Source organism: Vigna unguiculata, chromosome 8, assembly GCF_037176805.1.
Source record: "Vigna unguiculata cultivar grain cowpea cultivar isolate G323 ecotype 2 chromosome 8, ASM3717680v1, whole genome shotgun sequence".
In the NCBI taxonomy this organism is placed as follows: Eukaryota; Viridiplantae; Streptophyta; class Magnoliopsida; order Fabales; family Fabaceae; genus Vigna; species Vigna unguiculata.
The window spans coordinates 28,424,143-28,437,286 of record NC_140799.1 but is presented as its reverse complement, the minus strand read 5'-3'; the positions used below and the strand labels follow the sequence as shown (position 1 = coordinate 28,437,286).

Below are 13,144 nucleotides of genomic sequence, written 5' to 3'. Positions count from 1 at the left end.
GTGGTATCAGAGCAGTTCCTTCTGTCAAGACTTTGGGTATGGTGTCTTCCATGTTTGTAGTCTCTACTAGTAAGTAGAGGTGCAAGTTGTTTGTTCTTACATTTTTCTTGTAAAAGAGAAATGCAAGATAAGTAGACTAATAAAAGTAAGTAATAACAACAATTAATACTTGTAGTAAGGATAAGTTTTAACAATAATTAAAAAAAAATTCTAAAGAAAACTAAGGAAATTGTTCATTCTTTCAGGAAAAGATGGATAACGGACCAAACATTACCAATGAGTTATTGGAAAGAATGACAATTGTCCTGGAAAATATGAGCCAAAAACAAAATGTTGAATCCATGGAAAATCAAGGATTAGAAACCTTTCGCTGGAACAATCCACAAAAATTTAAAGGAGGATTTAATCCTGAAGGTGCTCAATCATGGATAGCAGAAATTGAGAAAATTTTCATCGCAATGACGTGTGCGGATGCAAATAGAGTCACATTTGCTACATTTATGCTCGTTGAAGAAGCCGAAAACTGGTGGAGATTTACAAAACAACAATTGGAGGATGAAGGGAGACAAATTACTTGGGAAGCATTTAAACAAAAGTTTCTTGAAAAATATTTTCCAGAGGATCTTAGAAGGAGGAAAGAAGTTGAATTCCTTAATCTTTGTCAAAGAATCATGTCTGTAGGAGAATATGCAGCAAAGTTTGACGAGTTGTCAAAGTTTTGTCCTTATTTTCATGATAGAGTTGATAAACGTTCCCGTTGTTCCAAGTTTGAAAGTGGACTGAGACTTGATATTAAACAAGCAGTTGGTTATTTAGAGATTTCTTCCTTTCCTACTCTTGTAAACCGTTGTAGGATTTATGAGGATGATACTAAGGCAAGGCAAACTCAGTGGAGGTAAGGAGGGCCTTTGAGGCATAAAAGAAATGATTTAAATAATAAGAAACCCTACCAACGTCCATCTCATGCTTCCTGGAATTCTTCAGGGCAAAAGTATTCCTCTCCTGCCAATAATTCAGGCATAATCAACCATATCAAATGTTGCCATTGTGGAGGACCTCATCTGTCAAGAAATTGCACCACAAGGACTATAACTTGCTTCAATTGTGGGAAGTTGGGTCATTATCATAATGAATGCAAAGAGTTAATTAAGGAGCAAGGAAGTGGGGGAAGCAGCAACATAGGAAAGAATCAACTTGGAAGACCAAAGACAACCGGAAGAGTCTTCACAATGAATGGTACTGAAGCTGTTCAATCTGAAGATCTAATCCAAGGTAAATGCATCATAAATGGTCACCTCGTTAATGTACTATATGATTCAGGTGCTACTCATTCTTTCATATCACATGAATGTGTCAAACATTTAAAGTTACCTGTCTCTTTATTGCCATATGATTTAACTGTGTCTACTCCTACCAATGTTCTAGTCACCACTTCACTTGCATGCAGAAATTGTCATATTTGTATAGGCAGTATAAATTTTTCTGTAAATCTTATATGTCTACCATTGTCTCATTTGGATATTGTTCTTGGAATGGACTGGTTATCTTCCAACCATGTTCTCCTAAACTGTCACGATAAGACTTTAATTTTTGAATCACACATAGGTGAAACTTTTGACTCAAAAGAATTAAAATAGAGTACTACCAACCACAATGAAATCCCAAAAGGATCTCAAGTATACATGATCTTAACTTCTTCAAAAGTCAAGGAAATTCCAGACATTAATAAGTTTCCTATTGTCTGTGAGTATCTTGATGTTTTCCCTAAGGATGTTCCTGGGTTACCCCCACAAAGAGAAATAAAATTCACTATAGACTTGGTACCAGGATCAAGACCTATGTCTATAGCCCCTTATAGGATGTCACCTCTAGAGTTAGCAAAGTTGAAAAAACAAATAGAAGAATTGTTGGATAAACAATTCATCAGACCTAGTGTTTCTCCCTGGGGTGCACCAGTATTATTAGTCAAGAAAAAGGATGGCACTATGAGGTTGTGTGTGGATTATCGTCAGCTTAAAAAAATCACCATTAAAAACAAATACCCTCTACCAAGGATTGATGATTTGATGGATCAATTGAGAGGAGCTGTGGTATATTCCAAAATTGACTTAAAATCTGGCTATTATCAGATTCGAGTCAAGGCGGAAGATATTCAAAAGACAACTTTTAGGACAAGATACGGTCATTATGAGTACTTGGTAATGCCTTTTGGTGTGACCAATGCTCCTGCCATTTTCATGGATTATATGAACCGTATTTTCATGAATTTTTGGATAAATTTGTGGTTGTTTTCATTGACGACATTTTAATTTATTCCAAAAATCATGAAGAACATGAGAGACATTTGAGGATTGTGTTACAAATTCTTAGAGAGAGACAATTGTATGGAAAATTGTTAAATGCAAATTCTGGTTGAAAGAAGTTCAATTTTTAAGACATGTGATATCACAAAATGGCATTGCAATTGACCCCTCAAAGGTTCAAGCGGTATTACTTTGGGAACAACCAAAGAATATCACAGAAATACGTAGTTTCTTAGGATTGGCAGACTACTATAGAAAATTCATTGAAGGATTTTCTAAATTAGCATTGCCTTTGACTAAGTTAACACGTAAGGGATAACTTTTCGAATGGAATGAAGCATGTGAGTTTAGTTTTCAAGAGTTGAAGAAAAAATTAACATCTGCACTTGTTTTAATCCTTCTTGACCCTATAAAAAATTTTGAGGTATATTGTGATGCATGTGGACAAGGATTAGGATGTGTGTTGATGCAAGAAAGAAAAGTTGCAGCTTATGCTTCACGACAACTCAAGCAACATGAGCTTAATTATCCTACACATGATTTGGAATTAGCTGCAGTGGTGTTTGCATTGAAAATATGGAGACATTACTTGTATGGAGCAAGATTTGAAGTTTTCAGTGACCATAAAAGTTTAAAGTACCTTTTTGATCAGAAATAACTAAACATGAGACAACGTAGATGGATGGAATTTCTTAAGGATTACGACTTTGAGCTGCAATATCACCCTGGGAAAGAAAATGTTGTTGCGGATGCTTTGAGTCGAAAGTCTATACATGCATTCATGATGATGGTGAAAGAATTGGATTTGATAGAATCATTTAGAGACTTGAACTTAGCTGTAAAGCTTAGACCCAATAGCATATGCCTAGGAAAATATCAAGTGAATTCTTAGAAGAAATAAAGAGAGCTCAAGAAAGAGATCAATTTTTGCAAGAAAAGTTGATAGCAAAAGTTGAAGGAAAGGAATATGAATTCCACAAGGATTCAAATGGAATCGTCAAGTTTAAAGATAGAATTTGCATACCTGCAAAAGAAGAGTTAAGGAAGCTGATAATGGAGGAAGCTCATAAGAGTAGCTTAAGTATTCATCCGGGTGCTACAAAGATGTATTAAGACTTGAAGAAAATGTTTTGGTGGTCTGGGATGAAGAAAGCAGTGGTGGAGTTCGTCGCACGTTGTCTAGTGTGTCAGAAAACAAAAGTTGAACATAGAAAGCCTTATGGGGAACTATAATCCTTAGATGTCCCAGAATGGAAATGGGAAAGAATATCCATGGATTTTGTGACAGGTTTACCAAAGACTGTGTCTGGTCATGATGCAATTTGGGTCATTGTAGATAGATTAACAAAATCTGCTCACTTTCTACCTATTAAAATTAGATTTTCCTTAGAAAAGTTAGCTCATTTGTACATAAAAGAAATTATCAAGCTACATGGAGTACCTTCTAGTATAATTTCTGATAGAGACCCTCGTTTCACATCTAGATTTTGGGATAGCTTACAAAAAGCCTTGGGAACAAAAGTTAGGCTTAGTTCAGCTTATCACCCTCAAACTGATGGGCAATCAGAAAGGACTATCCAATCTTTAGAAGACTTGTTGAGAGCTTGTGTTTTAGAAAAACTGAAAGTTGGGAGAAATTTCTACCACTTATAGAGTTCACTTATAACAATAGTTTCCACTCAAGCATAGGAATGGCTCCATATGAGGCTCTATATGGGAGAAGATGTAGAACCTCATTGTGTTGGTATGAGAATGGAAATTCCTTAGTTTTGGGTCCATAGGTAATTCAACAAGTAACTGAGAAGATTAAAATGATCAGGGAAAAGATGAAAACTTCTCAAGATAGGTAGAAGAGTTACTATGACAAACGAAGGAAACCCCTTGAGTTTGAAGAAGGAGATCATGTTTTCTTGAAAGTTACACCTGTAACTCAGGTTGGTAGAGCTTGCAAATCTAGAAAACTTACACCTAAATTCATTGGTCCTTATCAAATCCTTAAAAAAATTGGTTTTGTCGCATACCAAATTGTTTTACCTCCAAACCTTTCGAAACTTCACAATGTTTTTCATGTGTCTCAACTTCATAAATATATTCATGACCATTTTCATGTGATAGAACCTGATATATTACAAATACGAGAAAACCTTACTTATGATGTGCTTTCTGTAAGGATTGGAGATCGAAGGATTAAACAACTTCGGGGAAAGGACATACCTTTGGTCAAGGTATTGTGGAATCAACAAGATAAAGGTGATGCAACTTGGGAATTAGAAAGTAATATGAGAGAGATGTATCCCCATCTTTTTACAACCACGTGAATTTCGCGGACGAAATTCCTAAAAGGAGGGGAGAAATGTAACATCCCTATTTTTAATAAACTGTATTATTTATTTTAAATAAAACACTTAGAAAATTTCTATTTTTTACTAATGTTTTGTATTTAATTATGATGTAGTTTAAACATTAAAAATATATTTTATCATATGATGTACTTTTTACTTATTGGAAATAACAATAAGAACAAAACAAACCTAATATATATATATATATATATATATTAGGAAAACAAATATTTTAATTAAATAGGTGAAGAAGAAGAAGAAGAAGAAGAAGAAGAAGAAGAAGAAGAAGAAGAAGAAGAAGAAGAAGAAGAAGAAGAAGAAGAAGAAGAAGAAGAAGAAGAAGAAGAAGAAGAAGAAGAAGAAGAAGAAGAAGAAGAAGAAGAAGAAGAAGAAGAAGAAGAAGAAGAAGAAGAAGAAGAAGAAGAAGAAGAAGAAGAAGAAGAAGAAGAAGAAGAAGAAGAAGAAGAAGAAGAAGAAGAAGAAGAAGAAGAAGAAGAAGAAGAAGAAGAAGAAGAAGAAGAAGAAGAAGAAGAAGAAGAAGAAGAAGAAGAAGAAGAAGAAGAAGAAGAAGAAGAAGAAGAAGAAGAAGATAAGATGAGATAAGATGAGAAAAGATAAGAAGAAAAAACAAACCCTAAAGAGATAAACATTATCTCTTATTTAATGAATGCAATGATGATAAACACATGCATGCTATATATTATATATATATATATATATATATATATATATATATATATATATATATATATATATATATATATATATATATATGTGAAAGAAGAAGTTACGGGAAAGTAAAAAAAAAGTGAGAAGGAAAGAAAGAAAGAAAGAAAGGAGAGAGAGAAAGAAAGGAGAAAGAAAAGGAGAGAGAGAAAGAGAAAGAAGAGAGAAAGTTTAGAGCAAAGATTCAAAGAGATGCTACTCCTCTAGAAATATTATTAGTGTGTCCTTCAATCAATAAGGTAAGGGGGAGTGAGGTTAAGCTCTTTTTATATTAATCTTGATAAACTTATTGGTTTTATATTGATCTTTTATTTATTTTGACTCATATATTATTCTATTTACTCTCACTTAACTTATTTTCATTTATTATCCTGTTTATTTATTTTATTTAATCTCTACTAATCCTGTTTATTTATTTTATTTTATTTATCTCCAATTATGCACTGGTCCTATTTATTTATTTTTATTTTATTTATCTCCAGTTACGCACTGATCCTATTTATTTATTTTATTTTATTTAATCTCCAGTTATGCATTGGTCCTATTTATTTATTTTATTTTATTTATCTCTAGTTCTATTTATTTATTTTTATTTTATTTATCTCTAGTTACGCACTGGTCCTATTTATTTATTTTATTTTATTTAATCTCTAGTTATGCACTGGTCCTATTTATTTATTTTATTTTATTTATCTCCAGTTACGTACTGTACCTATTTATTTATTTTATTTTATTTATCTCCAGTTACGGACTGGTCCTATTTATTTATTTTATTTTATTTATCTCCAATTATGCACTGGTCCTATTTATTTATTTTTATTTTATTTATCTTCAGTTACACACTGATCCTATTTATTTATTTTATTTTATTTATATCCAGTTATGCACTGGTCCTGTTTGTTTATTTCAATTAATATATCTCCAGTTATGCGCTGGTCCCGTTTAATATATTTTTTTTTATATTTATTTATAATATTTTAATCCTTATCTAATTATTTATTTAAAGTTCTTGCTTTGATTCTTATTTTATCATTATTTTATAATTAAAAAAATAAATAAATGTGAAGTGAAAGTAAATATTATTTTATTCAGTGAGCTTGGATAGAAGAAAATTACATGTACATTTTATTGTTGTTTTATATTCTTTGTGTATAGTTTATACAATGACATGAATTAATAGTCATCACATTTTATGACCTTTGAAAATACCCAAGAGTATGTCAGTTGAGTAAAAGTTAAGTCTGATTTCAATAAGTTGAGATTAAACTAGTGTCAGAGTGTTTGTATTTGGGAAGTCACAGTTTGGTACACTGCGGGATGAAAGGCAGGGACCATGGTGGGGTCTAAGGAAGTTTTACCAATTAGGTGAATATTTGGATAGTTCAGAATAGCGCACTGGACTAGGATATTCATAGGCCAAACTTGGGACTATCCGATACCTGCTCGACATCGCCAAGGTTTGGTAGTGAGTATATATCTCTTTTGTGAGCCGATGAATGACTAATATTCTCGAGAAAGAAATAATTATGATTGTACCAATATTTTATGAGAAATACTCAACTACCTAATCACTTCCCAAAGAAACTTTTGATGTTCAGATTGAATCATCAGAAGGGGAATATGGATCCATATGTCTGGTAAAACAAGATCAAGTTTTGTGGTTGTAGGTCCAAATCTAGGCCCCCGGTGTCTGTATTGTTTGTTGAGTTTAATTAGATTGATGTTTAAGGCTTATAAAGACCTCACTCCTTTCATATTTTTCTTTCATATGTACCTGTTGCATGAGCAGAAGAGGAACCTGCTCAGTGAGAGTTGTTCGAGACATTATTGGTGGATCTTCTAAAGATTGACTCATGGATAATTTCTATTAATACCTTTAAGAGATATTAAAAATATAGATAAATCTTCTATTCTGATATAGGACTCTTAATATTTTACAAATATATACTTTTGTAATATTTCATGAACAATTACAGAGATGTAAACTATATATATATATATATATATATATATATATATATATATATATATATATATATATGAATATGAAGTTATGTTATTATTAATGTTCTCTCAAGAAAAATATTATGAAAAAAAAATTAATTCTATATCTTTTTATCAAACAATAATTATTTAATATAGTAGTCGGGGTTTCACAAGCATCACCATGAACTCCCACTAACAGGGGTCATGGAATTACGTCCTGACCAATGAGGCACCACCACACAACGATCGTGGAATTATGTCCTGACCAAGGAGGCACCACCATGAGATCTCACCTAGAGATTCATGGAATTACGTCCTAACCATACCAAAAATCATGTCTCACCAATCAAGTATGAAATTATCATGCATACCAATCTCATTCCAATATATTATAAACCATCCAACCATATTTCATATGTATACCATGCCAAACTCATCAATTCCAACCTATAAACCATCCAATACATGCAAATTCACTCATTTCATGTTTTATCATAACAATCCAACCAAACATATGGCAAACACCCAAGAACAGAGAAGAAAACAGGACCTGGGCACATTCTCGCCTAGTTCTCGCTCAGGCTGGAAGGCCTCGCTCAAGCGAGCTCCTTTCGCCTAGGCGAGAGCTCGAAAAATGGGAACAATGGCCTTCTGCGATCCCTCGCTTAGGCGAGATCTCCTTGTGTGAGCAAGACTACACCTCACTCAAAATGAAGGCTCGTCGCCTGAGCGACAACTCGTGCAGAAGATCTGGGCGAGCCTCTGTTAGTCTCGCCTAGGCGAGACACGGTCGCTTGGGCGAGAAAACCAGTGCTCACCACTGTTTTCTCATGCAACAACCACACATTCAAGAACCAAATGACGTTTATCCATGTTCCAAGCAATCACAATAACACCTAAGCATTTTAAACACAAAAATGAAGCTACATCAGGCATATACGACTTGAAAATGTGAAACCCTAACTTCACTTACTTGGAAATGCTAACTCAAGCGAATGAGATCCTTAACGGACAAGCATCTAAAGCGGAAGCAAATAACGGAACTGAAAACAGTAAGGGATGAACGAAAATGAGTAAGGATAGAGACTAGCGTGGAATCAAAACTTGAAGAAAAGAAGGGAACGCAAGAGAGCTCATGTAAGGAAGGAATAAGAGCACTGATTTTTGCAAGGAAGTGCAGAATTAGAATATTTGGTTGCTTTAGGGGCCTTGACACTCTATGGGTCAACCTTTAAGCTCATCTGATTAAGATAGACCCTTAAAAATTATGACAGAAACATAAAGGGACCTTACATTTACGGTTATTAGTTCAATTGTAATTGAATCAAAATAGTATTAAATAATCTAAAAAGCTATAAAAATTAAGTGAAATAAAAAGTTTAAATTATTACAAAATGATCTCATTACGTGTCTTACAAGCTAAAAAAATCATAATAAAATAATTCGATAAAAACCTTTTATATATCAGGATTTGACATATAACATTTTACTAATTGTTAAAAAGAATAATAAAAGATAGTCAAAGCTAGTTTCTAATGCTAAATCTTATCCATTTCTGACTTAATTGGTTGGATTGATTTTTGCATTACTATTTTTTTTAATAAAAATGCTTTTAGTTAAAATTTTTGAAAACTACAAAATTAAATAAAAGATTCATTAATAAAGTGTGAAATCTATATTTTTTTTTTATTTTCAATCATTTTCAATAAATAAATAATTAAATAAATTTAAACAAGTGTTCTAGAGATGGTTTCTTAACATTTTTTTAAAATAAATTATTACCAGCCAGTTCAACTCTCTAGCTTTTAAAAACCAATAATAACAAAAATGAGGTCAAATGTGAAGATAATTAATTTCTAACAAACCAATCACTACTATTTGATTTTGGTGAGAAAAAAAGTTGTCTGCATTTAATATTCCAATGTAATTTGAATTAGAGTAACTCTTATTTATTTGCAAAAAGAAAACAAAGGACAAAATATGAAGCTTATCCAATCGTAATGGTTATGGTTGTCATCCAAAGGCACACTAAGTTGTCTGAATACTATAACTATACACTTGATAAGCTTAAAGCCACATGTGTCTTTCTCGTTTTTCAGTCAACACATATAAAAACATATTTTCCTTAAATTTAATTTTTAGAGTACCTAAATTTATTTGGCTATATTAATTTTACTAGTTTTTTTTAATTATAGTTTTTAATTTCGATATGTAATTTTAATCACTTAATTTTTTTCGTAATATTAATGTTCAAAATTAAAAAAATCCATATCTCATATTTATATTTAATTTTGCACTTGTTTTATTTTGATCCAACTGAGTTATATTAGACCCAACAAATTCATTTAAAGTATTGCAAAAATTAATTTAAATAATTAATAGAAAAATTAAATAAATAAAATTTAATATGTTTTTGTTTTCTTTCGAGGAAATTATAATTAGTTTCTCTTTTCAAAATTTTAGTTCAATCTAGTCTCCAACTTTAGAAATGTGTGGATTTAATCATTATAACCAAATTTTGTAAGTTTATTTGATGTTTCAAATGCGTTTCATAATAACATTTGAGTTATTTATGTCGTTTGTTAAATATCCAATAAATTTAACAAAAAATTGGTTATAAAAACTAAATTCATATATTTTTAAAAATAAGAGACTAAATTAGTTTAAAATTTTAAAATAAAAAATTAATTTCAATTTAACTTAAAGTTAAGATAAAACCATATTTAACTCGGTAAATAGACGTATATGAGATTGAAAATTACGGATTTTGAAAATGTTTGAAACTAAAAAATTTAGAGTTTAGGGTTTAGGGTTTAGGATTTTGAAAATATTGGAACTAAAGGCGCGAAAAAAGAGTAAAGAGGCAAAGAAAACCAAATATAAAAAATAAAATGGAAGCGTAGCATTAATTTTATTTACTTTTTTGTGAAGTTTAAATATACTTTTCGTTTTAAAATATTACCAATATACTTTTCGTTTTAAAATATTACCAATATGTTTTTTCCTTAATAAATTTTTGCTTAACTATTTTGTTTTACTTAAGAAAACTATCTTTTATGCTTGTTATTTATTTTACCCTAGATAAATATAACTACTTTGCTTTAGATTCATAATATTTTATTCATGTTCAATTAACCTATAAAAAATTCATTTAAGAGAAACTAAAAGCAAATATCTACGTATTATAAGAACAATTGTTTTAAAAATATATTTTATTGAGATTAAAATAAAATTATGTAGTATACATATTCAAGTACACCTTGATCACCTAGGTTGAGATATATATGTACGAGTATACCTGAATCATCTGGGCTTAGATGTATTTAACCTAAACATATTTGACAAAAAAGGAATCATGCCAACCAACCATCATGTTAATATTGGTAAAATATGACTAAGTTAGGAGGAAAGGTGAAAGTGAGACTAACTAAGATAATTACGTAATGTGTCCCAAGCCTATCAGAAAGGGTTCATAAACAAAATTATAAATAAAACGTTGATGAAGTAAATTAATTATGTTAATTAATTATTGTATTTATTATTGCCTGATGCACTTGGGTGACTTGAGCGTCAGAGTATTTTCTAGAGACACACACCTCTTCTGACTTGAAAAGACGAATACCTTAGAGGTTTGGAATTACGGAAGAGAAGTAATTGCTTGGAGTGCAAACGAGGAGCTAAAGGGTGACTTTGAGATTCATCGGGTCTTATCAGATCAATAGGAGAGTAGGTCCATCAACATATGAGATCACCTTGCCACCGTACTTGACGAACTTGCATAATGTATTCCATGTGTGTAGTTGAGGAAGTACATAACAAGTCTCACTCATGTGGTGGAAGATGACGATGTTCATGTTCAGGAGGATCTGATAGTGGAGGTAGGACTAGTGAGGATACTTGATTCTCAGGTCAAGAAGCTGCGGGGAAAGGAAATTCGGAAGGTGAAAGTCCTCTATGACGAAGCAAAGCATGAGATGACTTGGGAGATGGAAGATCTCATGAGGCAATCATACCCAAAATTATTTCCCTGGTAAGTGCAATTTTCGAGGACAAATTTTTTTGTAAGTTGGGAGAAATGTAAGACCCGGGAAAAATAAATAAATAAATATTTATTTAATATAAATGTAATTAAAGGGATTTGTATAGTAATTAGTGCGAAGAGTTATGACAAGGAACAATACTAGCTTCAGTGATTGAGAGTATTTTGTTATCTTAATTAAGAGGACTTAGGTTCGAGTCTTGTGTATGCCATTAGTGTGATGTTTTAATTATTTAATGTATTTTGTGTGCATGCATGAACATGTGGCATGATGTTATAATTATATCTGTGCATATAGTCTTTTTTATGTTTGGCATTTGATGGCCATTAATCTTTTAATTTAATTTTCGTTTTTTTTTATTTAATTCCATTTTTTTGGGCTGAAAATGGGGGAGGAAAGAGTATAGTGAAGTGAAAATAGAGGGACAATACTTGTGGCAACAGAGAGAGGTTTTGAGAGAGCATATCTTCGTGACCAAAGAGTAAGAGGAACAATAGTGAGGGTTCTTCGTGGGAAAAGGCCAAGGTGTGATCAAGTTTGGACCAAGAAGGAGGTTAGGAACACAATTAAAGTAGGAAAACCAGGTTACAGGAGTTGCAATTCGTGTTTTAATGTTAATATATGTATTTGCGTGATGTATTAATGCATGGTTGCCTCCTTTATGCTTTTAACTTCGTTGTTTTCGCGTTTCTGGATTTTTGTCCAGAAATCGCCTAGCAGCAATGAAGGCTTGCTAGGTGACGCATGTCAATTAAACTCATTTTCTAGGTTTTTCTATGAAGCGCCTGGTGGTAGTTATGAACCGCGAGGCGACAAAACCAGGTTAGGTCAATTTCTATATTTTTGTGAATTCTGTTAAATCTTTGGACTTTTATGAGTTGCTTGTACTCACAATGAATGTTTCTAGCTATCTATATTGACTGAAATGTCACTTGGGTGATTTTAATTGAATGCATGGTTGTATGAATTACTGCAAGGGTTCATTTGGGATTGAGGATGAACTGAAGCATGATATTTAAATTATAATTGTTGTGATATTATGTGCAGTTACGTATAAATTGAGTGTATGAAGACTTTAGAGGCATGAGTGACAATCTATATGTGCCAATTGATGAATAGGAATGAGACCTTAGGGAATTTAGGGTTTCTCGTAGGTGCAAGAGAATATGGGTCTTTACCTAGAAACTATTACACCACCTGGCGATACATGCTTGCCGCCAAGCGACAGTCGATGTCCAGCAGCTTTCGTGGCTGGCTGTTTTGGCATTGAGTTGGGGTTCAGTTGGGGTTAGTTCTGACTCACGAATATGGTATGATAGTAGAATGCGCAGAGTTATATTGTGGGTGTGTTAATGTATGAATTGAGGTTAGGTAATAATGTTAAACTTGATGTGGATGATATGCATGAAATGTGTAACATCCCAGTTGGATATTACTAATGTTTAATAATTTGATAATATAAAAAAACAAAACTACATTTATTATACTTTCTTTCCCAAAATGCAGGAAAATTAAAACCATACATCAATCGTCATAATAACAATAGTCGTAAATTAAAATCCAAGTTCTACAATTCCAAAAAAACTAATTATAAAACCAAGTTACAAAATAGTGAAAAAAAAACCATAATCTTAAAATTCCCATGTTGCCCTGCTCTGATCTATGTCTCACCAGAGCCACTTGCAACATCATCTGCTCTTGTGTAACAAATTACACGATCATCGCTAAACACAAGTAGATAAGGTGA

At 32.0% G+C, this 13,144-nt stretch overlaps 1 protein-coding gene across 1 annotated transcript; it reads left to right on the top strand.

Annotated features, from left to right (window-relative positions):
- The first annotated feature begins 251 nt into the window (after positions 1–251).
- On the top strand, positions 252–899 carry LOC146884337 (uncharacterized). The gene has a single exon (XM_085665948.1). It carries the CDS (start codon positions 252–254, stop codon positions 897–899), a length of 648 nt encoding a protein of 215 aa, XP_085522074.1.
- The last annotated feature ends 12,245 nt before the right edge of the window (positions 900–13,144 follow it).

What these genes read in the sequence shown, in the direction of transcription:
- LOC146884337 (XM_085665948.1), top strand. Translation starts at nt 252, where the DNA reads ATGGATAACGGACCAAACATTACCAATGAGTTATTGGAAAGAATGACA.